Genomic DNA, 26,067 nt, shown 5'->3' with positions numbered 1-26,067 from the left:
ATGCATCAAAGGTATATATATATCTATATGCAACTGCAACGCGCACCTATTGGGCACTCCTGCCTCTTTGATAAAAAAATTACAAAGAGTGCAGAATATGGCGACTAGGCTGGCACTTAACAGGCCACGCAGAGCCTCCGCACCACTTGCCTTAAAGGATCTACACTGGCTGCCCATTTCACAAAGAGTCCAATTTAAGGCCCTCTGTATCGTCTTTAGAGCAATACATAAAATTGGACCAAAGCAGCTGCAAAGGAAATTCACATGGGACTCTCCTGTTAGATGCCTGCGTTCCTCCTCAGCTGATCTGATCTGTGCTCCCTGTGTGAGTAGGGCCCGTATGGCCGGTAGATCCTTCTCATTTACAGCATCCAGACTTTGGAATGCCCGACCCTTGGTGCTGAGACTACTAAATACCTTTTCAAGTTTCAGAGATGAGCTCCCTATTGTTGTGGTTAGTATTCGCAATAGCTGATTGGTAACTCTAAGCGCCAGGACACCCTTTGGGTGATAGTGCGCTATATAAGTGTACCTACATACATTACATTACAATATATCTACTGTTGATAGCCAGTATTTATAGTTAGGACCAAAGTTTCCAGCTGCTGTGTTGAAAGTTTCGGGGTGATCCTTCAAGTGGGGAATGAGAAAAAAGGGTAGGGGGGGGGGGGGGAGTCCTAAAACGCGTTTTCCCCAAGTTGTGTATGGGAATTTTTCATTTTTTTTAACACGACTACAGCACGAACCGATGAACTGAATTGCACTAAATTTGACAGTAAGCTAGATGTTCATCCAGAAAGCATGCTTTTTGTGATTTGGTGTAAATCCATTCAGTAGTTTCAGAGACATTTAAGTTAAAAAAATATAGATATCTGGGAGCCCAGAATCCCACTGAAATCCTACATAAATTTGAATGGCTGCCAACACTTCAACCAGGAAGTCCCCAGGGACCGCCGCCTCCCTGGGGCAATTAAGTTATAGAAATGCGTGGGGCGCCTTGCAGCCCCGGGGACCGCCACCTCCACGGAGCAATTAATTATAGGGGTGAGGGGGGTTGCGCACCCACAACTATTGGAACCACCACCTCTCCGGGGCAATTGATTTTAGGAATATGGTGGGGTTGCACTGTACCCCCGCCGCCCCCATGCCCCGGGAGGAGGCAGTCTAGAGGGGGTCTCTGGTGGCCACCCCGCAGCCCCGGGGACTGCCAACTCCCCGACGCTCAATTCATATAATGTCCCTGGGGTTGTGCCCCCCCCCCAACTTCCCGGAGCCATACACAGCCCTGGGGATGGCCACCCTCCAGAGCAATGTCCTGGGGTACCCACCCCTGGGACATTGCAGTTTGCTGTGGCTTGGCAGGAGCATTACCGCTCCAACCAAGCCATAGCAAATGCTGCTCCGCTTTCAGTAAGCAAAGGCATTAAAAATTTAAATGCAGAATTGCTTTTGCAAAAAGAGTTCTGCATGTTCAGCAGCTCCCTCTGTCCAAAAGCAGTCCTGGCTCCCGCAAGATGCGGGGAGCCAGCATGGACCGCGGTCCCCAGCAAAGTGTCTGGGTGCCCTGGATGGAATCACGGCACCCAGACTAGAGGCTGGGTCCCGATGGATGGTGTCCCTGGTGCTGAAATCGGCCCAGGAAGGGGGCTGCGTGGCCTCCTCTCATTATTTAAATACATGTATATATTTTTAAACAGCTAGGGAATGGGGGCCACCCCTCCCCCCCCCCTTCTACTCGAACCTTTTTTTTTAACGGCATGTCACTGAAGGCCCCGCCCCCTTTCTTCACCACTCTACAAACGCTTCTCTGGGCTCACTTTTGGTTGGAGGATGAAGTACCCATGGCTGCTGAGGGTCCTTGGGGTAAACAAAACCTCATGTTTCCTCCAGTAAGTCGCACACAGTGGGATTGCTGAGAGGACTTCGGAGGCACGCCCCCTTTTCTCCACCACTCTGCAAATCCACGTCCTGGTGCACTACTTGTTGAGGTATGAAGACCCCATGCATCTCGAGGGTCCTTGAGGGCAGAAACCCCTTCTGTTACCTCCAGTAAGTCCCAAACCATGGGAATGCTGAGAGGTGGTCGAAGGCTACACCCCCTTTCCCTCATGCTCTGCAAACTAGCCTTGTGGCGCACTACTGGTTGGGGTATGAAATCTCCTTGAATGCTGAGGATTGTTGAGGGCCAATAAGCCGTCCTGTTACCTCTGGTATGTCCCAAACGGCAGGACTGCAGAGAGGATTTCAGAGGCCACGCCCCCTTTCTTCGCCACTCTGAAAATGTGCTTCCTGGCACACTGCTGGTTGGGGAATGAAGTCCCCTTGGCTCCAGAGTGTCCTCTCTTGTGCGTGTTTACAATTGGAACCCTCACTTTTATTGTTTGAAATCAGAAGTGTGATTTCGCCCGCAAGTCAACAGAAGGTTTTACCAAGAATGGAAATAAACTACTCCTTACAAATGAACAAAGTTTCCTTTGAAGTCCCGAAAACCGGATGGGGATTTTTAGCCAAGATAATGTAGATTTGTTAGTTAGCTATAAAGAGTGTTTAAAAGAATGTCATCCGGTACTGCTGTAGTGAAAGTCATTATGGTGAATGCGCCAGCTGTGTCAACAAGCACTAAAGGTGGCGTGCTTAAAACCTTTCTTACTCGTTTGTTCAAAACAAAGTGTGGGAGAGGGCTTCTACCGTGGAAAACGCAAGGGAGAGGCATGGAAACTGTACAGCGAATAGCACAGTAGAGAGGAGCATCATGAGTGATGTAATATGTGAGGCCATAATCAGTGCATTGCGGGGGTGCAAGTTCTAGTTATACTCAACTAACTAGAACTTTTGAATTTCACTGTTTTTTACGAGTGAAACCTGAGCCTACCTATAACGTCCCTGTAACCTTTGGTTTTTCAAAGAATATATATATATGAAACAGGGGTACTCTGCCAATGGGCTCTATACTGTAAACAAACCTAAAATAGGACAATGATTTATCCCAAATAAATCTCCCAGATTGAATTGAATAAAAGCTGCTCATTAAGGAATAGGCTCTGCACCAAAATATGCTATGATTATTGGACCACTTTTTTTTTTTGCTAATATAATAAAGAGAGAGCCCAAACCTTTGAGGCGGGTAATCTCAGGAACCACAGCACCAATCACAACACCCAATACAGCGTTGGAAAGGGCATTTGCAGCAGAAGGACATAGGCTATGCAGACGCCCACCATATACATTGAAAAGGTAAAAGAACTGTGCCAGCAAAGTAGTCCCTTGTGGGCGTGTCTGCGTTGTGCTGGGGGCATGACAACCGCTGGGGGCGTGTGGTACGTCCGCCCTTCATGCCATGTCTCATATCGTGTGCTAATCCCACCCTGCTCCCTTTAAATACCCCTACACCACATAATCATAACCCACCCTTACTCCTTAAAATACCCCAACACCCTTAAACACTAACCCATCTTAACCCTATAAATATACCCTGTATCCCAAAACCCAAACCTATCTAAACCCCAAAAAATACCCCTGTACCCCAAAATCCAAACCTAGCCCTGAACCCTATAAATACCCCTGTACCTCAAAACCCAAAACTACCCCTGAACTCTAACAATACCCCTGTACCCCAAACCTAGCCCTGAACCCTAAAAATACCACTGTACCCCAAAAGCCAAACCTACCCCTGAACCCTAAAATACCCCTGTACCCCAAACCTAGCCCTGAACCCTTAAAATACCCCTGTACCCCAAAGCCCAAACCTACCCCTGAACCCTAAAAATACCCCTGTACCCTAAAACCCAAACCTACCCCTGAACCCATAAATACCCTTCTACCCCAAAACCCAAACCTAGCCCTGAACCTTAAAAATACCCCTGTACCCCAAAACCCAAACCTAGCCCTGAACCCTTAAAATACCCCTGTACCCCAGAACCCAAACCTAGCCCTGAACCCTAAAAATACCCCTATACCCCAAAACCCAAACCTAGCCCTGAACCCTAAAAATACCCCTGTACCCCAAAACCCATACCTATCTCTAAACCCTAAAACTACCCCTGTACCCCATAACCCAAAACTGTATCTGAACCCTTAAAATACCCAAACAACCCAAAACATATACCTCAGTACCCCAAAACATATACCCCTATACCCAAACTTACCTTATCCAAACATTTAAAAAAAAATGCTTTTACCATTCATGCATTTACAACGAATTTCGTTGTAAATGTATGCGTGGTAAAAGCATATAAAATGTAATGCCATGCGTTATAATGGCATTGCGGAGTCATGGTTCTTTCGTAATGAAAGTATGCTGAGTCATGGTATGCGGAAAGAAAGTTGCGGAATAATGGGTGTTTACCCTCCCCCGGTAAGTACATTGGTGGCACGGCGACCCACATCTCTAGCAACATACTCATATTTTTTCACCACCCATTTGAAAAATGCACAGGTCTCTCTCATTGATGGCCAGCACCGACGTACACTTTTAGACACACCTCCCGCCACAAGTTCTAGAATTGCGAACTCTAGAGCTGGGGAGCTACGTTCAAATCTCGGCATCAGCTCAACATCCTGTGATTCCAGGCAAATCACTTTGTCTCCCCGTGCCTACCACAAATGAATGTGTTTTTCTGTAATGTAAATTGTGCTCAAGCCATGTTGTCGAGTTTGCGCTATATAATATTGCAAGGAAAAATAAAGTAGGGAAACTCGAGTTCACACACTACTGAACGCGCACTCTTAAGTGCATCAGCAGTGTACTGTGAATCGGAGCGTTTCACAGGCCTGTCACAGATAACAAATGCTATCAAAACGAAATCCTACAAAACAATATAATACTGCCCGGCAGCATTTCATACCCGGACAACGTCGGGACGGGCTGCTAGTATATACTAATTGCAGTAGATTCAAGTATCTGATTTATGTGGGTATGGCCCCTATTCCAGGTTGCCGCTTGTGCAGTCATAAGACTTTCATAGTGTAGTGGCAGTGGGTGGAGTTCATACATTTCAATCTGATCAAATACCAGCTGTTATCTCGAAGGCATTAGCATTCGCATACTATTTTTGGCCCTGTCAAATGGGGTTGTTAAAGAGAGCTAATGGTACAATAAAATAAGTCTTGAGTGCAAGGGACATAGAAAATGGTGGGTCATGGCTCCAAAGCCTGCTAGGTGTGCAGAGGAGGCCACAAAAAATCTTTAAAATATTACCAGACCTGCTGGTCTAGCAACTAGAATTATCTACTCGATCTAACTGCAATACACTCTTTCCACAAACTGTTCTCATACAAATATTCTTCAAAACCTTTGCAGCCTCAAGAAACTGTGTACTAGCGATTTGTCACTTTAAGTACAACCCTGAGAAATGTGTATCAGAAGTGGTGGAAGCTTGCAATGATACCAACATATTGAATATGTCAAAAAAGCCAAAAAACTTTAACATGTTGATGAAATACCATCTCTGAACAACATATCAGGAAGTTACTTGCTAGTGAATATTCTGATGCTCTTAGCCAAATATAGACAGAAGTAGGGGTTGAAATATTAAGATTCAATGCTTCCTGTTCTTGAATTACGTTGTCCAAGTCTTTGACCTAGGTTAGCAGGTCAACAAATGCAGGAGTCGGTGTGAATGAGAAGTGTTAACCTCATTCCATCCAATTTCATTAGTGTGAGAAGGTGGTTCTGCCCATCTAATCTGTCTGGTTTTTTTTTTGATCACCTGGTTTTTGAACTTTTACTGTGGAGAGCCTCATAACCTGTGACTCACCCATGGTAAACTCATGGTAAATAGACTGTGCGTCTTTACTGCCAGTATCCGCCTTTTAAGATACGGCCGCTGCAATGCAGTAAGGGTAAGGGCCCAGGGGCGGCTCCTCCTCTAAGGCAAAGGAGCGTCACCTCACCGCTCTCCAAGCAGGAAAAAAAAATGGAGATAACCATGTTATTATCATTTTATTTTTTTGCACTGCTGGGCTGGGTTAGGGCTGGTGTCTGAGTCTGGGAAGAGTGGTTCATGCACACTCTAAGTGCACATGACGGTTTGGCTGGCCGGCTTGGCCTTGCTAAACAGTTATGCGCACTTTGCATGTTCTCCACCAGGCTGTAATATACAGGCTCCCTGTCCCCGTCTGAGTACAGAACCACAGCGCTTAGACCAATCACAACGCTGCATTGAGATTGGCTTAGGGGAGCCTGTATCCTTCCGGGACTCGTCAGCAACGTCGTGGGCGAGACGGAGGCGGACGCGAGGAGGTAAGTGGTTTTTTAATTTCTTTTTTTAGGTTTTGTTCCTCCCTCACCCCCCTCATCCCTACCAGCCGTCACTTTAAGGACCACTTGGCTGGTAACATGTGTGAGGGCTGCGCCTGGGAGACTAGTGTTGTGTGCAGCCCGGCAACTGCGCACAGGTAGCCTGGCGCAAAGGGGACTCCGGTACGATAGGGTCTTGACCTAGATTAGGCCTCGTAAGGTTGGTGTACACTCATAGGGAGAGTCAGTGTGATTTTTAGTCTTGTCTTGAGTGACACACTATTGTGCACCTATGGGAAGGGCTGCCTCAGAGAGCAGTTTTACTTCCCTTTGGCCTACAAGACGCCAGAGTCATACCAATTTAATGGGTAGCCTCTTTGTGAAAATCAATTCTTCAAAATCTACAAACATATCTGTACAGCTCATGGATCATCTATGATTGTCTAATTTCCTTGGCTCAGCTCATGATCAGAGCCCGGGACTTTTGTCACCCTTCTGGACTAAGTTAATTACATTTCTCCCCAGTCGAAGGAACAAAGGCCTCCTGACAACAAGCATTTACAATGCAATTGTCTCGTCTTTGTTAAAGTTAGAGCTATTGGCATTGCTCATGACATTATTTCTGTTTTTAAAACATAAATAAATGGCATTGTCATTTACAATGCCAATAGCTTAATCTCTTGCAAATGCGAGACCTACTGCATTTGCACCCACACACACACAGAGAGCCACACACACGCAGAGAGAGCCACACACACACACACACAGAGAGCCACACACACACACACACACACAGCCACACACACAGAGCCACACACACAGAGCCACACACACACACAGAGCCACAGACACACACACACAGAGAGAGAGACACACACACACACAGAGCCACACACACACACACAGAGCCACACACACACACAGAGAGCCACACACACACACAGAGCCACACACACAATCGAGCACAAGCAGGGAACAGAGGCAAGAAAAACACGAGGACAGCCAGGGAATAGAGGCAAGAAAAACACGAGCACAGCCAGGGAACAGAGGCAAGAAAAACACGAGCCAGGGAACAGAGGCAAGAAAAACACGAGCACAGCCAGGGAACAGAGGTAAGAAAAACACGAGGACAGCCAGGGAACAGAGGCAAGAAAAACACAAGCACAGCCAGGGAACAGAGGCAAGATCAATACAAGCACAGCAATGGAACAGAGGCAAGATCAACACGAGCACGCCGGTAACTAGTAACCAGACAGCATTCACACAGGTTGCCACATCCAAGCCTGGCCGGCGGGGACCCCAATGCCCAATATCTGCCAAGATCGGTGGGACTGAATAGCTGATATGGTCTGACGATGGAACTGGTGAGTAGTAGGGCAGTGACAAAATGGTGACACCGACTCCTAGCGGTCTACAGTGGAGACTGCGAGACCTGCCGCGCAGGTCGGAGACCCCACACTGACGCCCAGAGCACAGTGGGTCGGGAAATAGTGGAGTCGAAGGGAGCTACAAAGGAGCGGACGCAAGAAATACCTGATATGAGGCCCGCTGGTGCCTGAGGCATTATCCCAGAGATGGTGGCGCTCGGAGATATGAGGTAGGCTCCGTAACGCTTACAGAGTACGGTGAGGAGGCGAGATCCAGCTCCGATCGGAGGGGTTGAGGCAGACATCAGCAGAGACAGCAAAGACAAGTAGTTGCAGGTGAGCGCCTGGGTCGAGACCAGCAGAGAGGGGGCTGGTGCTCAAGCCGCACGAAGACGCCGGGGATACGGAGGGAGACCAGGCCTGCACAGGGGAGTCAATAGGCAGCACGCGTCCACACCCAAACAAGTAGTCAGAAGGGAAGAGACTCAGCAGGGGGGGGGGCCGCTGGTGACAACTCTGTGAAGGCTGGACAGGCCAGAGGGTAACGCACTACTAGATTGGGACAGAAAGGTGCTGTGGGCCATACTGCGGAAGCAAAGCCCAAAACCAGTATCCAGGGTCCTCTCAAGCAGCATCACTGACACAGTTGGTGGCCCACGGAGAGGAAGGGGTGTAAAAGAAGACCCCAACAACAGGGACAACGGACATCGCGGGGAACCCGAGCCGCGGCTGAGACAGCAGGATGGCAATTTCAGGTGCCAGGCGAGAGTCGAGTTACGGCGGGGCACCAGGAGGCCCTGTGCCGCCATATGATACCTGGCACCCTTGAGACAACAGAGGGGCATGAATAACCCCCCCCGTGCACAGCACACGCCACCACCATGTAACCTCATGTAAAAAGGCGGGGCGAGTGCCCACCGCTACCTTTGAACGGGAAATACCTGAACAGGGCGTATCAATCAGCCCCCACTTCTCACACTCAAAGGAGCAAACCCCCCTAAAAGGAGCGATCAAGAGTTGATTGCAGAGGATCCTCTCTTTCTTCCTCCCACCCTTTTAGACCCACTGTCACACCTCACAAGGTGGTCTCGACAATCGGCACCAGGCACGGTAAAACAGGGGAGAGGCGACGAACGACGCATAAAACGTAGCACAGGGAGACAGAAGGACAGCCAAAGAAGAGAAGGAGGCGAATGCACCTAAAAAACTCCATGGAGACCCAGACAGTGGAGCACAGTGTTAAAATAAGCGTACCGACATGGGAGGGGGCATAGATAGCCAACGAACCACACGCCCGCCCGCCAGCAGCAGCAGCACCGCATCGAAGCGCCCCCCACCCCTACCTGTGCCAAGACATCGCCGGGTCCGCGGAGCGCCCACCAGGCCCAGATCAGGGAGATCCCTGACTGCAGCAGGCTCCAACGAAGCGAAGAGGAGGGAGGGGGAGACACCTTGAGGCAGCACATCACCGCCCCTCGGGGAGGGCCGATGAGGGGCTCCAGCTCTGATCGGCACGGGCTGGGGCAGCCAGGGTAGGGAAGAGGGAGGGCACCGAGGGGTGAGGAGGTGGGGAGGAGCACAGTAAGGACAGGGAGAGAGACCGAGGGAAAGAGAAGAGGTGGGAAGAGACGGGGCAGGAGGAGGACACCAGGGGAGGGATCGTGAAGAGAAGCGCTCGCCATTTGCATTAAAGCCCCGTCCTTTTCAGACTGGGGGGGAGTGTTTTTTAGGTTTGATTGACTGAAGACGTCACAGAGGCAAAGAACCTAAAAAACACACCCCCGAATCCGAAAGAGAAGGGGCTTAAACAGAGTAACGCCCCTCTCCTCCAATGGCTGGTCAGCATTTACGAGGCCAGCCAATGGAGAAGAGGGGCGGGTTTAAGCCCCCATAGTCTGAGACATAAAATCTCGCAAGCGCAACCCGCTAGGCCGAGACCTAAAAAGGGAGAAATGAACAGTGCTTCACTAAGCTCTTGGGGAGAAAAGGATTGGGGCGGAATGCTCTGCATCAATCACACAGCTGTCACACTGTGCCAGGGATGGGCCTGCCCCTGCCCACTAAACCAAGGAGGGAGCCTAGACCTCTGGAGCCAACCTAGTTGGGGCTTCCTATGGAGATTTGCTCAAAAAGCCCTGGCAGTGATGTCAGTGAGGGAAGGAGCTGAGATCACCAGAGCAGATTGGGCAAGTGACTCCATGTTGAAATGTCACAGACGACTGTGCAGTAAGGTTGGGACAGGGGTGGAGAGGGGATGTGGCACCCCAGGATAGGCCAGAGGTGCATCCCTGCTGGAGCCTCCTGCCTCAACTTAAAAGGTCTTGTTCAGCGCCTTGAGACCCTCAAGGTCTATAAGCCCCTGTTGATTGATTGAGAGAACTCTCTCATTTTGGGTGTGCTTTTCTGCTAAACTCTGGAACTGGTTGCAGCCGCCATGGACAGTTATAAGGTAGAACCCTTGGCTGCTATCTGGACTAAGGACCCTAACTTTAGATGACCCCAGTATTAGTGGGTCGCTACCCAGGACCAAGGAAGCTGATCCCCTTACACCCATGAGAACAAGTTGAAGGGAAAAGACTGGGCTTTTCCTCAAAGGAGGGGGGAGGCTCAAAGGAAAAACCAAGAGAGAGGCTGGTGGAGGGAGCCAATACCACCAGCCCCCTGCAAAGTTCGTCTTTGAGGCCAGGAGGCCTAACGACAGTGTTTCAGGTGGCTATGATTTGCCACCGGGAGCCAAACGACACCAAACCAAGTAAAATGGCATAATGAGGCCCAAGATATTGGCACAAGAAGGATTTTGACCTTTGATCCACCCTGCACGACTTTGGAGCATGTTGAAAAGAGCCTGTGCCAAAAGGAAAAGGAGGCCCGGAGAGGGCGTGCATGGGGCCCCATCCCCGATGCTCCCCAGGCCAGTTTTATCTTCGGGGGACCTGAGAGCCTATCTCTGGGCCAAAATGCTGTAAAGTAGAAGAAACTGCAGGGAAGCACCATCACGCTTTCCCTGCGAATGTGGATAAGGGGCCCAGGACCCCATCCCAGGGCTCCGATAAGAACCATGTGGCCGGCCCACTTCACTCCCCATGTCTGTGACAGAGGGGAACGAGAAGCCTGCCACGAGGGACGCACCCAATCTAGCTGTGAAAAAGGTCTAGATCTCTGTCAGAGGCTTAATGTTGTGATGTGACATGGGCCATTATATCAAAGTGAGCAGATTTTAGGAGAAAAACTGTGTGTACTGTAACTGTGGTACACTAGGTGTGTAAACAGGGGCAAGTGGCCCTAAAGTGGACAATCGATAGCCGTGTAGGTGTGAGGCTAGCACAGGACAGTAAACCAGAATGGCATGGTGAGCCGGTGCCGAGTAAGAAACTGTGTGTCCTGTGACACACGATGTGAAAAACATGGGTTGATGGCCCTGAAATAGTTGTCCTTGTTAACTAGTGGAAGTGGGAGCTTACCATGAAAAACATGCTACGAGGAGGACCACAGCACCGGTTCCTATAAGGTTGCTGATAGGCGAGGTAAGGTAGCTTACAACGAAACTTGGCTTGAGCCAAGGTCTCGATGAACATAAGAGGGAACGGGTAGGTAAAAGTAAATGCGGAGAACCGCATAACCTCTGGGATTTCCCAATGATGGTTGTGGGGAAGGGCTTACGTGGTACGAACTAGCGCTGAGATCAAGGCATCTTCACTTCTGGCATGCAAAAGGAGTGAAAAACTGGCGATCCAGTTATGTTAAAGACGAACTGCTGGAAGTGGAGGGTCATGTGGCCATTGTGCCGGATATGTGGTGTATTGTGCCTAAAACGGCAGCCATATTTGAATGGTGAAAGTAGTGAATGAATCGGGTGAAATAAAGAGAGAGGAGATCTGAAAACAGAACTAAAGGGAAAATTAATCATTAAAGGCACAAATTAATTCAAATCCAATTGTAATGTAAATCAAAATAGGAACACGGATGGTGAGATCTCTCGGACTTTCGGAGAGGCACTTCAAGTACAGACAACCAAAACAAGAGGAGGTGTGTATCAGAAGAGTATCAGAGGAGCGATGATAGAAAAAATACCTGCAGGTGAGGTTATAACTGCAGACAGCATGTCCTTTGGAGATGAGGTGCAATTTCAAATGGGGGGGGGGGGGGCGACGAGGAGTTGGGGGGCACATTAATAGTGCAGGACTTCTCAGTCTAATGAAGTGTTGGGATCTCAGAATATCTTGTAATTTGCACTGTCCAGCAAGTGTGAAGGATCTGGGCCTAAATCCATCGTTTTTTGCACTCCACACCACCCTGGGTCAGATAATGGCATTATGCAAATCAGCTCTGACCCTGTGCCCCATGGGAACAGTCCAGTCCGAACTACAACAGCCATATCTTTCCCAGACCGGAATCAAGCATCCGAGGACCGGACCTGTTTCGAGGTAACACCTCTCATCAGCCCGGCTAGCTTGACTCCAGTGGTGTGGAGGCTCTGGGACCGACGTCTGAGGTACTGGGGTGAATGTAAGACATTGATCTACATTCTGTCCATCAAATTGTTTTTTGTAATTTTCTCCCTGAGTGTACTGGGGTAGCTCAGACGTGGGTCCCAGAGCCTCCACACCACTGGAGTCAAGCTAGCCGGGCTGATGAGAGGTGTTACCTCGAAACCGGTCCGGTCCTCGGATGCTTGATTCCGGTCTGGGAAAGATATGGCTGTTGTAGTTCGGACTGGACTGTTCCCATGGGGCACAGGGTCAGAGCTGATTTGCATAATGCCATTATCTGACCCAGGGTGGTGTGGAGTGCAAAAAACGATGGATTTAGGCCCAGATCCTTGTACTGGGGTGAATGTAAGACATTGATCTACATTCTGTCCATCAAATTGTTTTTTGTAATTTTCTCTCTTTGGTCAGCTTCACTTCCTCTTTGTTTGCCTGCCTCTCCCCGGAGCCTGGCCCAAGTACTGCTTCCTTTCCCAGTAACTGTCCATTCACTGCTCACACTTTTGGGATGTGTCATAGGACCCTCACACCAACCCCCCTGCTTTGAGCCACATTACACAGCTAAAAGATATTGATGTAGGTGAGACCTGTTGGCTTTTCCAATGTTTTTTTTCTGTTACATTAGTGTCTTTATTTTTAATTTAAATATTTAAGAATGGAACGTAAACTGTAACTAAACATACTGCTTTACCAATGTTTGCGAAGATCTCGTCCATGTCAACTGAATCGTTTCCGAACCCGATCCTTTCAGTCCGACTCGTTTGCAGCTGAATCGTGACGCACAATGGAGCTTCCGAACGAGCGAGTAAGATGCACGATTCTGACAGCACTATTGACTTGTTCTCAGCGAGATAAAACGTATGTGGGAATCAGACTTCGGGGCGCTGTAGCATCCCCCCTTCCCCTTCCGAATCTGTCCCGTGGGGGTACCCTTGGGTCCCCCCTTTCCATACATGCACAATGTGGCGGGCACCATGGGGCGCCTGCTATAAAGTGTACACTTTTCCCCACCCACCCTTTTTGCTATGGGAGCCTGTGTACGCGTTCGGTATACAGGCTCCCATAGAGTTCAACAGGAGTCCGGCCAACCGAGTCAGTCACCATACGGGTGCATCGTACTTGGTCGCTCGGACTGGCAGAGCACAATTCTCTAGGAAAGCCCTCCGGATCCAAGTCGTACAGAGGGCTTTCCCAGCGAGATCGTGCTCCGGACCCGAATCGGAAAGGTTTCCACCGACCGAGTACGATGCAAGTTAGATGTTGGGAATCTCCCAATCCGAACTCGACATTATTTGGAATGACCGAACCGTACGGAGCAGAATTGTGCGTCTCTACGGCTGCGTTTCCGAACGACCCGAATATGATGCTGGATTTGTACAGCCTTTCTGAATTGTGCCATCCGACTCAAATCGGCTGTCGGGATTAGATTTTGGGGGCCCATAGCAAGGTCCCCTGCACACAGAGACTTTTCAAACGGGCCTGTGAGGGTACCCATGGGTCCCCCCTTATCAGCCATGCACAGTGTGGCAGGCACCCGGGGGTGCCTGCCGTAGGGTGCTCGATTTTCTACAGCTGTCTTTCTTCAATGAGAGCCTATGCATTCGGTCGGAACATAGGATCCCATTATGTGTCAAAGAGAAACTTGATGTAATGCTCATCTGTGCCAGTTAGGGGGTCGTGCTAGACATTTGTGGCAGAGCTATATATGTGCCTCTGCTTTTCTGGGTTTCACATATATGTTTCAAAACAAAAGCGGTTTTGAAAACAAAAAACACAAGGAAACTAAAAACACTAGGAAAAGTGCCCAGTTCCGGCTTTGAAAACAAAAAATATTAGGAAAAGTGCCCAGTTCCGGTAACTGGTAGTAAACTCATGTCTGAAGCAGATTCTCCTTATTTTAAATCTCCATTCAAGTAGAGTAATGATGCTGAAACGTGTTTTTATAACCAAAATGCAGCAAACCGTACTCGTGTATATTTCTGGCACAAGTAAATAACCATTTGAATTTTTGATGTTCCTACTGAGAAAGGTTATTCAGTCAGGAATGTTACCATGCCTGTAAAATCTGAGTGGGGAATAGCAGGTTGGAACGTTCTTGGGTTAGGTACTTTACTACCAGCATGTTATTTTCCAGAATACTTTATTTTTGAATGACGCGATTTTAATAAATAATGTGTGCAGGTTTCGCAAATGTTAATGAACTGGAAAGACATTTAATGCCTGGAGATAATTATTTCACTTCTCAAATTGGTAACGGAAAACCGAACTGAATGTGAATAAAATGCAAGCTTTCATGACATTTAAGAACTGTATCTCCTGACTCTAGAAAAACCTGAGCGTGGAATTTGGAATAAAATTTATTTTATGAACGATTGCTAATGATAACCTGACCATTAACTAATAAACCCGATCCTAAGTGTAACCAAATACACATTGACAACCTTAAATAGGTAAACCATGTCGAGTGGGTGAATGATTTCTTACTAGAAGTTTAAAAAAAACACACATACATACACATGTTGCATAAAAATGTGAATGTTTATGATTTCTTAAAGGTTCAAGGAGAAAGAAAAGAATAAAATGTGATTTGATTGCATTAACAGCTATGGCTAGAACACAAAGATCCGCTGCAAAAGGTCTTTAAAAAAACAGAAATTGATGTAGAAAATACACGAGGAAAATTTGATGTGATGGTAATGTTTTTTAAAATGATGCTAAAGAAAATGTATTCAATTTCGTAAATTACCTCCAGAGAATTATATACATAATAAGGGAAAATACTGATCATTCAGCTGAAACCTTAACCATGAGTCTGGTATTAATATAGATGTAGGTGTTAGGAAGAGTTTAGCCCACTTTGTACAGATATAAAATGCTTTGAGCTTTTATGAAGTTCATCCTCTTCCATATTATGGCTGCTGAGATTACTATAATAATTTCCATCGATCGGATACACAAGGTGTGTGTGTGTGTGTCTACTGCTTTCAGGGGTCAGGATGCGGGTTACACATCTCAAATAACCCTGCAATGGAGAGCTTCTCTGGCTGGGTTGTGTGACTCATAACACACTGGATCTATATGAGCCATCTACCTCATCATAGACTAGAGTGAGGGACACCTGTCTGATTCCCTTTTCTCTGAAGGAGGGGAGCTATGCAACATCCCCTTGGGCCTGAGGAGGTCTGTGCAGGTGTTTGCTTCGAATGGAGGGGTTAACAACAGCCTTTTGTCTATTTTATTTTTATTTTGTTATTTATTTACCAATTTAATTTTCGTTTTCATAGTTGATTTTCTCATTCATTTTTTATGATTTAACATAGATGAAAATGCTTGCCAGGGACCTGGAAACGATGTACCCCAAAGCGGCAGAGGAGAAGGCGGCAATACTGATGAGCCAGAACGAAGAGGCTTGCATCAAGGTAAGATGCCCATTTCTGATGGAGAACACCATTCTATCATTTTACCCCCTTTCACCACCACGAACAGATCCATCTTCCTTGGACCCACTAAAGGTAGTGCTGTAAATGTACTAAAAAAGAGCCTGCGCTACAGTACCCGCTTCCATCTGAGAGCGTCTGTGCTGCCCCAGTAAAAGAAATAGGGTTCGGCTGAGAAGTGCCAGAAGGACCTAATAAGTGTATGAGACTCCTGCTGAGAAGTGCCAGAAGGACCAGATAAGTGTATGAGACTCTTCCTGAGAAGTGCCAGAAGGACCGGATAAGTGTATGAGACTCTTCCTGAGAAGTGCCAGAAGGACCGGATAAGTGTATGAGACTCCTGCTGAGAAGTGCCAGAAGGACCTAATAAGTGTATGAGACTCCTGCTGAGAAGTGCCAGAAGGACCTAATAAGTGTATGAGAGTCCTGCTGAGAAGTGCCAGAAGGACCTAATAAGTGTATGAGACTCCTGCTGAGAAGTGCCAGAAGGACCAGATAAGTGTATGAGACTCTTCCTGAGAAGTGCCAGAAGGACCGGATAAGTGTATGAGACTCCTGCTGAGAAGTGCCAGAAGGACCTAATAAGTGTATGAGACTCCTGCTGAGAAGTGCCAGAAGGACCTAATAAGTGTATGAGACTCCTGCTGAGAAGTGCCAGAAGGACCTAATAAGTGTATGAGACTCCTGCTGAGAAGTGCCAGAAGGACCTAATAAGTGTATGAGACTCCTGCTGAGAAGTGCCAGAAGGACCAGATAAGTGTATGAGACTCTTCCTGAGAAGTGCCAGAAGGACCGGATAAGTGTATGAGACTCCTGCTGAGAAGTGCCAGAAGGACCTAATAAGTGTATGAGACTCCTGCTGAGAAGTGCCAGAAGGACCTAATAAGTGTATGAGACTCCTGCTGAGAAGTGCCAGAAGGACCTAATAAGTGTATGAGACTCCTGCTGAGAAGTGCCAGAAGGACCAGATAAGTGTATGAGACTCTTCCTGAGAAGTGCCAGAAGGACCTAATAAGTGTATGAGACTCCTGCTGAGAAGTGCCAGAAGGACCTAATAAGTGTATGAGAGTCCTGCTGAGAAGTGCCAGAAGGACCTAATAAGTGTATGAGACTCCTGCTGAGAAGTGCCAGAAGGACCTAATAAGTGTATGAGACTCCTGCTGAGAAGTGCCAGAAGGACCTAATAAGTGTATGAGACTCCTGCTGAGAAGTGCCAGAAGGACCTAATAAGTGTATGAGACTCCTGCTGAGAAGTGCCAGAAGGACCTAATAAGTGTATGAGACTCCTGCTGAGAAGTGCCAGAAGGACCTAATAAGTGTATGAGACTCCTGCTGAGAAGTGCCAGAAGGACCTAATAAGTGTATGAGACTCCTGCTGAGAAGTGCCAGAAGGACCTAATAAGTGTATGAGACTCCTGCTGAGAAGTGCTACTCCGTGTTACAATGTAATAACTTATGGATTGGTTACTAAAAACGATTTCAATTGTACATTTAAAACACAAATGCACACTTTTTTTAACGTATTTACAACACACATTAACCTTCCCTGAGCATAGAGGTAGAAGACATTCTGTAGGCCAACAATTAATAAACAACTAGTCATCCAAATTCATTAAAGTGTACAGTGACAAAATGAATACTTGATAAAATGTGACCAGGCCTGGCAGCGTTAAGAACCATAAAGTGTATGGGTAAGCGATGGATCAGTGGATACCAGGCAAGGATAGCATCATTTTGTACAATGGAAGGCAATGATTTTAACGCCATAAGGTTACATATCTACCAGAACATCAGTCCCCTGCTAGATCAATAAGCTAGAGTTGAATAATACTGGTACAAGTGCATTAGCACCTGCAGATGAATAGACAGCAATGTGTTCAGTGAAATGCCTTAAAGTAACAACAGATGATTGCAGTTCTTCCAGGGCACATTGATTGCTACCTTTGCTCTACAAAGAGTGCAATCTTAACGTGCAAGGAGTTCAGTCTCATAGCACATCAGTCAGCGAGCTAGTGGGCAGCAAGATCCATGCTTGTCTAATGTGGAGGTCTTCAGTGTAGTAATACCCTCTCCATGTACTTTATTCAGCTGGCCAATAGGTCTGCGTCCGCGTCCTGCAAGAAGTTTTATATAGCTTGAACTTGACCCGAATCGGGTATCAGACCGCTTTACATAGCACCAATTGCATTACATGAGGACACATTCATTTTTGTTAGGCACAGGGAGAGTAAGTGATTTGCCCAGAATCACAGGATGTTCAGCATTATTGTAGAGACTCGAACCCGGTTCCCCAGATTCGAGGTCGACCGCCCTAGCCGTCAAGGAGACTCCTCTCCCCACTCCTCTCTCTCACATTGCTGCCTCTAGTCGTTATTCCAAGCCTGATGAAACATGTGCCTAGAATCTCTCTTCTAAGAGTCCTTACGAGGTAATATGAGAAAGAGTCTCCGGGTACTGCTCACATCCTCTACAACACATGTACAAGTACGACAATCTTCCCGATGTCGTTTTTTGAAGCAGTATAAGTCGAAACCTGAATTCAATATATTTTGATCATAATGATTGTTTCATGTGCAGATCGAGGTAAAGCTGTAGGTTAGGTCTCTGGAATGACAATAAAAGGAGGTCAACTCTGGCCAATTTTACAACTCAATATTTTAATGTAGGAATGAGCTCTGGATGCTTGCTTTACTTGTAGTTTAAACTGCCCGTCATCTATCTGTCTTTCTGTTCCAGAATTGACTTAAGAAAGTTTGCAAATTTAGGATACCATTGTCTTTATGAATTTGAGAATGTTCTTGAAGCTCTTTCATGCTTTTAAAGATCCAGCTAGTTCACTTCTCAAACGGTTACAGTTCTTAACAAATTTGTTCTTAACAAATTGGGCATCAGCAGATTGTGTTTACACTGAGTCGGCGTACAGTTCGGTGCCCCAAGTTTTAGCATCATCGGTGATGGCTTCTTCCAGCTTGGCTCTAATAATCTGCTGCACACTCATTCCAGTGCATCCTATTGGCCATAGTTGATGCTGCAGAAACTATGATTTTCTTTTCATGGCTTTCAGTTTGTTGTTCTTGTTAAATGTGAGTCTTGAGTCAGTCCAGATTCCAAGATAAGCTTGTGTCGTCTGAATCTTTTTATCTCCCAGGTGCCAGACAAAGTTAGATTTCACAGAACCCAAGTTCATTATAACTCTTTGTCATATTTCATTTCAAATTGTTTTCTGGGTTATTCTCTAGAAGGCCATTAAAAGACCTTTGTGGTCCAAGTTCAGTTACATCTACAAGTGCTGTATCATCAACATACTGAAGCAATGGAAGATGTTGGATTCCCAGTTTCTGTGGAAAACCTCTGTGACCTAGAAGCACTTGTTGAAGATCACCCTTGTACAGATCACAAAGACCAGGTGCCAGGACACAGCGCTGTTTCAGGCCCTGATTTGTACTTGTTTTCTTGGACAAAGTGCATCCATTACCAAGTTTTTTTCTGACCCAAGTAACCGTATATAGAGGTCAGATGGCAGTGAATACATTTTCTGGTATTTTCCTATCAATCAACTTCCCCTTAGAGTCCTCAGATTAACTTCACTGAAAGCCACACCATAATCCAGGAAACAACAAACCATGATGACTTCTGGGCAATCACTTTTTTGCCAGCAGGATAACAGTGCTTACATTATCTAGGGTTTCATTGCCTTTTCTAAACTCTGTACAACAGAAGGATAACACGTTAATTTAATGAATCCAGATTTCAAGATCAGCCAGCAATAATTTGGCTTCGGAGTCTAACAGGGCTATTGTTTGATAGTTTTCCTGTTTATCTCTTGAACCCTTTTTAGGTCTCGCCTTCGCAGAGCGCAAGCGTTGCTTAGGAGGGACCTCTTGGAATCGATCTGTACTTTCTTGGAAACTCATGCACTTTTTGCACTGTTTCCAATGAGTACTCGTGCATTCAAAGCGTTTTTACCTTGTGGGAGCGAGCAGCTGCGCTGTTAACGCGCCTACCACTGCTCGCTCCCGCAAGGCAAAAGCTCTGCATGCACGAGTACTCTTTAACTTTTGCGGCCATGGGGCCACACTTGTCTTTCAGCGCTTGTCTTGTTTGCTTACTGATAAGGCCACCAGAATTTCGAATTGCCCCAGAGCTAATAGCTAGAGTCTGGCCCTGCTCAGTCTCCCGGAAATTTACTGTTGCCTACGCTGATGATTGCCGAACACATGTTGAAAGTGTGTCTCTGCCTTTGCTTATTTCAGCGCTTAGCAACAAATCCTAAAGCCTGAAAGTGAAAGCAAGCGGTTTCGGCACATCAGCTCTCACAAAGTGCACGCTGACTAACCACCTCTTTGCATGCCTGTGTGAAGACACGGATAATAAGCTTGAGAACGGCTCATGGTTTATTGTATCAGGCCTGGCCAGAGAACGTACGGCTGTAAATCCTGTGTAGATTTATAGTCTCCAAGCAGCAAGTCATGACTCAACAGCCTTGATGTGCATTTCCTATAAAGCACTGACCTTACGAGGCAAGGTTGGTTTCCGCGATTTCTAGTCACCGGGCAATCAGCGCGCGCTGTTTGGGAACAGGGGCTTTCTAACCTGTTAATCGAGCCTTGTACATGCCCTGCCCCGTTCCTCATGAGGTAGTCACATCGCAGGGTCTCTCACATTCACTGGGTTCATTTTATCTGCAGGAACAAATACAGTGGCTTGTAAAATATTGCTTCTGATTTACTGATGGTTCGAAACAGGGGAACCCTACTCACTGAGGAACCAGGGTAATCGTTATATAGGAACAGCAGTGGTTGCTGTGGAATGATATACTATGAGGTTATGATACATAAGCACAATCGTAATATAGAGAGTTAGATAATGGCTAAGCACGAAGGAATCACTAGCCCATCGATTCCAGTGCAGTATATGTTATGGATTTTTTAAACAATAAAGTTAGGAGTAAACATTATACATCAAAACAACAATTGTGCATAATGTCCCAAGTGACAAAGGGAACCTAAAACTAAGTGACAATGTGAATATTATATACAAGGTTTCCACAGTTTGTACAAGTCGACCATTATCAAAATAAGTCCATGTGAACAGCAGCTATATACAAAGATATGTGCTGGGAAAATGGTTCGCTTCTTCTGTTTGTCGACGGCGTTTCGACCCTCAAAACAATGTGGGGTTTCTTCAGGACTATTGATGAAGGGACATCTGAATTTATGATTGCGCAGCCTTGTGAAAATGATTTGCCACACGTGAATAATAGAGGATAAGAGTTTACTTGCATGAGGACCCGTCTGGGTACTCAATGTGAGGATAGGCTCTCAAGCCAATGAGGTTTGTAGGTAGGCCAGAGGGGCTCAATTAATTTTACGCCACAGCCGTAGCGTTGTAGAATCCCTTTGTGGATTAACGGTGACAATGCACTGGGAGTTTCTCTCGGTAGAAGATTAGAAAAGCGGGACAGCGCTCCGCGTGTAGATTCAGAGAAAGCCGCATCAGTCAGCTTGATCGGGTACAATGGCTGTGGCGTAAAATTAGAACTGTCCACACATTCCACCTATAGTTAGATGACATATTGCCCCAAAGCCCTTTCATAGATGAATGGGACAGAGACCCTGTGAAAACTGTGATTTTTGGACGATAAATACATGCTTCAGTGTGCAACGCTGATCCTCCTCTCACCATGGACATTCACAAGCAGATGTCCTGCTACACCAAGTGTGCTGACAGGGTATCTACATACAGCGAATGCAACAAGAACATTACATATAACACGTCAACAATGGGAACAGTGGTGGCGTAGAAGAGACAACAATGTCCGAAGAGCTGGAAAAAATGTGGTACCAGTGGAAAACATACAGAGGTATTCTATAATCAGGGTAGAGTGGGTGGTAATAAAGGATGGAAGACCCTGTACACGACACTTACTATGTATCAAAGAGAAACACTGATGTTCTAATGCTAATCTGTGCCAGTCAGGGGGTCGTGCTATGTTGGCAGACCTATATGTTATATCCTATGTTTCCTAGTTCCTAGCTGCTCAGCCTGTGAGTGTGATGTAATAGAATGTTCTTGAGTGATGGTTTGGATGAGTGGTCAGTTGGAATGAGTGGGGCTGAGCAGCAGGATGCTGTTCCCGGTGGAGCCTGTACCATCTTACCTGTAACCTAATAAACCACATAATCTACACTACTGGCTGCTGGATTTATCACTTACAAGGCCCCTATTTCTTTTACAAAAGTGGCGACGAGGATGGGATATAACACAATATAAGTGCCTCTGCTTTTCTGGGTTTCACCTATATGTTTCAAAGCAAAAGCGTTTTTAAAAACAGAAAGCACTAGGACAAGTGCCCAGTTCGTTAATTGGGAGTAAACTCGAGCCTAAATTTCCTTATTTTAAATCTCCATTCAAGTACAGAGAAGATTCTGGAACGTATTTTTGTAACCAAAATGCAGTAAACCTTACTCATGTGTATATTTCTAGGCACAAGGAAATATAGTAATTTTAATTTTTGCTCTTTCTTCTGAGAAAGGTTATTCAGTCAGGAATGTTACCATGCCAGTAAAATGGGGAATAGCAAGTTGCCACATTCCTGGCCAGGTACTTTACTGCCAGCATGTTATTTTACCGGAATACTTTATTTAGGAATGACGTTATTTTAATTTAAAAAAGTGTGCAGGTTTCTCAAATGTTAATGAGCTGGTAAGACATTTAATGCCTCGAGATAATTATTTCACTCCTCAAATTGGTAACGGAAAACCGAACTGAATGTGAATAAAATGCAAGCTTTTATCGCTAATGACATTTAAAAACTATATCTCCTGACTCTAGAAAAAAACCTGGGCGTGGAATTTGGAAACAAATGTATTTTATGAACGATTACTAATGATAACCTGACCATTGATTAACAAACCAGATCCTTTTTTTTTTTTTTATATTTTTATTGAATAAGTTTTTCCCACTTTTACATACAGGGCACGGCAATATATTACATATAACAAAGACATATCAAACATTTAGAGATAAAGGGTAAAAAAGTGCAATAATTTAAAGTCCAGACAGAGTTGCAAAGTATCCCACCAATTAATCAAGGCATCAAAGAACATAAACATAAATTAAACAGTCCAATACACATTAGACATATATATTTTTCAAGCATTTCAATCCATACTCTCTTCTTTCCAACGAGTGATAAGATCCTAAATCTGTTTACCAGTTTTCCTTCCCTTTTTCCCCTTCCTTGCATAAATCTCAATCTCCAAATTATATATTGTTAATAATTTAGCCAACCATTGATGGAACGACGGTGGCAAAGGGTCCAGCCATACAGATGCAATGCAAAGTCTCATAACTGACATAGCTAAAAATAAAAAAGATTCCCCTCCGCCCTGCTGTTGTCCCTCCTCCTCCTTTACACCCAAAAGAATTATTGAGGGGGTTAGGGGGTTAGGGGAATATCTGTTCCTAATACTTGATTTAAGAAACCCTCAATGTCTTTTGTGAGCAACTGCCGGTGAGGACATGTTGCAAATACATGTATTAAGTCTGCCTCTGAATTTCCACATCTAAAGCAGGTGGTTCCTGCTGTGCCACCCCATTGAGCTATCTTTGCAGGCGTGTGGTAAAGATGATTTATAGATCCTTAGTGTAACCAAATACACATTGCTAACTTTAAATAAGTAAATTATATCAAGAGTGGGTGAATGATTTCTTACTAGAAGTTAAAAAAAATACAGACATGTTGCATGAAAATGTTAATGTTTATGATTTTCTTAAAGGTTCAAAGAGACAGGAAAAAAATAAAATGTGATTTAATTGCATTAACAGCTGTGGCTATGACACATAGATCTGCTGCAAAATCTCTCTATAAGACCCCAGAGAAACTTACACAGGAAATGCACGAGGAACATTTGATTTGATAGATAATGTTTTTGAAAATGATGGTAAAGAAAATATATTCAGTTTCGTAAATTACCTCCAGAGAATTATATACATAATAAGGGAAAATACTGATCATTCAGCTGAAACCTTAACCATGAGTCTGGTATTAATATAGATATAGGCGTTGGGGAGAGTTTAGACCACTTTGTACAGAGCTAAAAATGCTTTGAGCTTTTATAAAGTTCATCCTCTTCCATATCATGGCTGCTGAGATTACTATAATAATTTCTATCGTTCGGATACACAAGGTGTGTGTGCGTGTGTCTACTGCTTTCAGGGGTCAGGATGCGGGTCACACACCTAAAATAACCCTGCAATTGAGAGCTTCTCTGGCTCGGTTGTGTGACTCATAACACACTGGATCTAAATGAGCCATCTAACTCATCATAGACGAGAGTGAGAGACACCTGTCTGACTCCCTTTTCTCTGAAAACATCCCCTTGCAACATCCCCTTGGACCTGAGGAGGTCTGTGCAGGTGTATGCTTCGAACGGAGGGGTTAAAAGCCTTTTGTCTATTTTATTTTTATTTTGTTATTTATTTATTTACCTATTTTAATTTCAGTTTTCATAGTTGATTTTCTCATTCATTTTTTATGATTTAACATAGATAAAAGTGCTGACCAGGAACCTGGAAATGGGGTACCCCAAAGCGGCAGAGGAGAAGGCGGCAATGCTGATGATCCAGAACCAGGAAGCCTTCTGCAAGGTGAGATGCCCATTTCTTATGAAGAACCAGATTCTCCACTTTCACCCCCACAAACAGATCCATCTTCCCTGGACCCACTAGGGGCAGTGCTGGAAATGTATTAAAAAACAGCCTGTGCTGCCAGGGCTATGGTTCCTGCTTCCATCTGCGAGCGTTTGTGTTGCCCCACTATAGAAAGAAAAATAGGGTCCGGCTGAGAAATGCCAGATGGACCTAATAAGTGTATGAAGATTCCTGCTGAGATGTGCCAGAAAGACCGGAGAAGTGCCAGAAGGACCGAATAAGTGTATGATGATTCCTCCTGAGAAGTGCCAGAAGGACCGAATAAGTGTATGAGACTCCTGCTGAGAAGTGCCAGAAGGACCGAATAAGTGTATGAGACTCCTGCTGAGAAGTGGCAGAAGGACCGGATAAGTGTATGAGACTCCTGCTGTGAAGTGATACTCCTCGTTTCAATGTAATAACTTATGGATTGGTTACTAAAAACTATTTCAATTGTCCGATTGTTATACATTTGAAACACAAATACATGCTTTTTTATTTTTAGAACGTATTTTACAACACACATTAACCTTCCCTGAGCATAGAGGTAGAAAACATTCTGTAGGCCAACAATTTAATAAACACCTAGTCATCCAAATTCATTAAAGTGTACAGTGACAAAATAAATACTTGATCAAATGTGACAATCAAGGCAGCGTTAAGAGCCATAAAGTGTATGGGTAAGAAGTCTAGAGTCGTTCTGAACAGAGGGTCGTTGGTTTTAGCGACAGACACTATCAAAGCCAAGTGGGCAGCCGACCCTCGCTGGATCAGTGGAATACTAGACTAACAATGCTGATAAGCGTGGCTCAAATCCACCCGAGTGACTTACCACACTCACCTATAGTAACTCAGTAAGAAGTCAGCCGGACAGTGGAGAAGAATAAACAGAGTAATTTTATTAGGCCTCAAACTCCCATATGAGAGGGCCCTGTCCGACCTCACCCCTAAGAGTGCGCCGAGAGGACTAACTCATATCATCACAGCAATACATTATAATGTGGTACAGTACATTAGGGTACGCCCCTTCTGGAAAATTACTGAAACCCAGGCAGAGGAACAATGTCCTCATGCAAAAGGCATCTGCACCTGCAAGGGATACATTTGCTATCTTTGCCCAAGGCCGCGGAGCTGAGCCTCAGCGTCTCTGGTGCATGAGAACATTACTGATAAGAGACTTGTTAGTTTCGGCCACAGTTAGCCGAGAAACGAAAACTGCTGCATTACTGAATTTCCTATTCCTACGGGAGGGGTAGATGAGCGAGTGCGACTCGCAGGCACAGAGGAATACACAAAATGGAGGCACACGAGCTAAGCTAAGAAAACTAATATCATCACACATATAAATGGATAATCATGTAAAGAGTAAGAATAATGCAAAAACATGTATGTATACTTCATCAGTTAGACACATGATGCTAACTCACATATGTAGATAGAGGTGGATGGGGCATCGAAAAGTGAATTCTATCAGACCCTCCTTTTAGCATCATTGGCTAACTGGAGCGTAGCATTTATTTGCCAAAAGGTAGCGCCTTTACATCCAGTCTAGGGGCAGGGCATCATTCTATTAAAAAATATCATCTTCAATGAGCATCATCCAACGAACATCAGGGAGTTCAATAGCAGTGGAGGCAGGATATTGACCAGACGTCTTTTTAGAATGTCGCATGTTCGTAGCACACATTGAGCAACATGGGGGAAGGCAGTAGACACAAAGGCAACATCTCAGTAGTACACTCACATGTAGAAAAACAAAAGAGTGTCAGAGGGTCTAGTTAATCTATGTGTGGGTCATTAAACTAACAGAACCGTGTCAAATCATCTAACCAAAACAGAAGAAA

General features: G+C 45.5%; 1 protein-coding gene across 1 annotated transcript in view; it reads left to right on the top strand.

Moving 5' to 3' along the window:
• CD58 (CD58 molecule) overlaps positions 1 to 26,067 on the top strand; it is a 336,400-nt gene that overhangs the window by 270,439 nt on the left and 39,894 nt on the right. The window contains exons 7-8 of the mRNA XM_086935648.1: positions 15,413 to 15,511; positions 24,083 to 24,181. Of these exons, the coding sequence (XP_086791774.1) occupies positions 15,413 to 15,511; positions 24,083 to 24,181 (198 nt within the window). The remainder of the gene's footprint in view (positions 1 to 15,412; positions 15,512 to 24,082; positions 24,182 to 26,067) is intronic.

The sequence above is a fragment of the Lissotriton vulgaris genome, chromosome 8 (genome assembly GCF_964263255.1).
Source record: "Lissotriton vulgaris chromosome 8, aLisVul1.2, whole genome shotgun sequence".
Taxonomy (NCBI): Eukaryota; Metazoa; Chordata; class Amphibia; order Caudata; family Salamandridae; genus Lissotriton; species Lissotriton vulgaris.
Note: the sequence above shows the minus strand (reverse complement) of the source record. Positions and strands in the feature narration are given on the sequence as shown.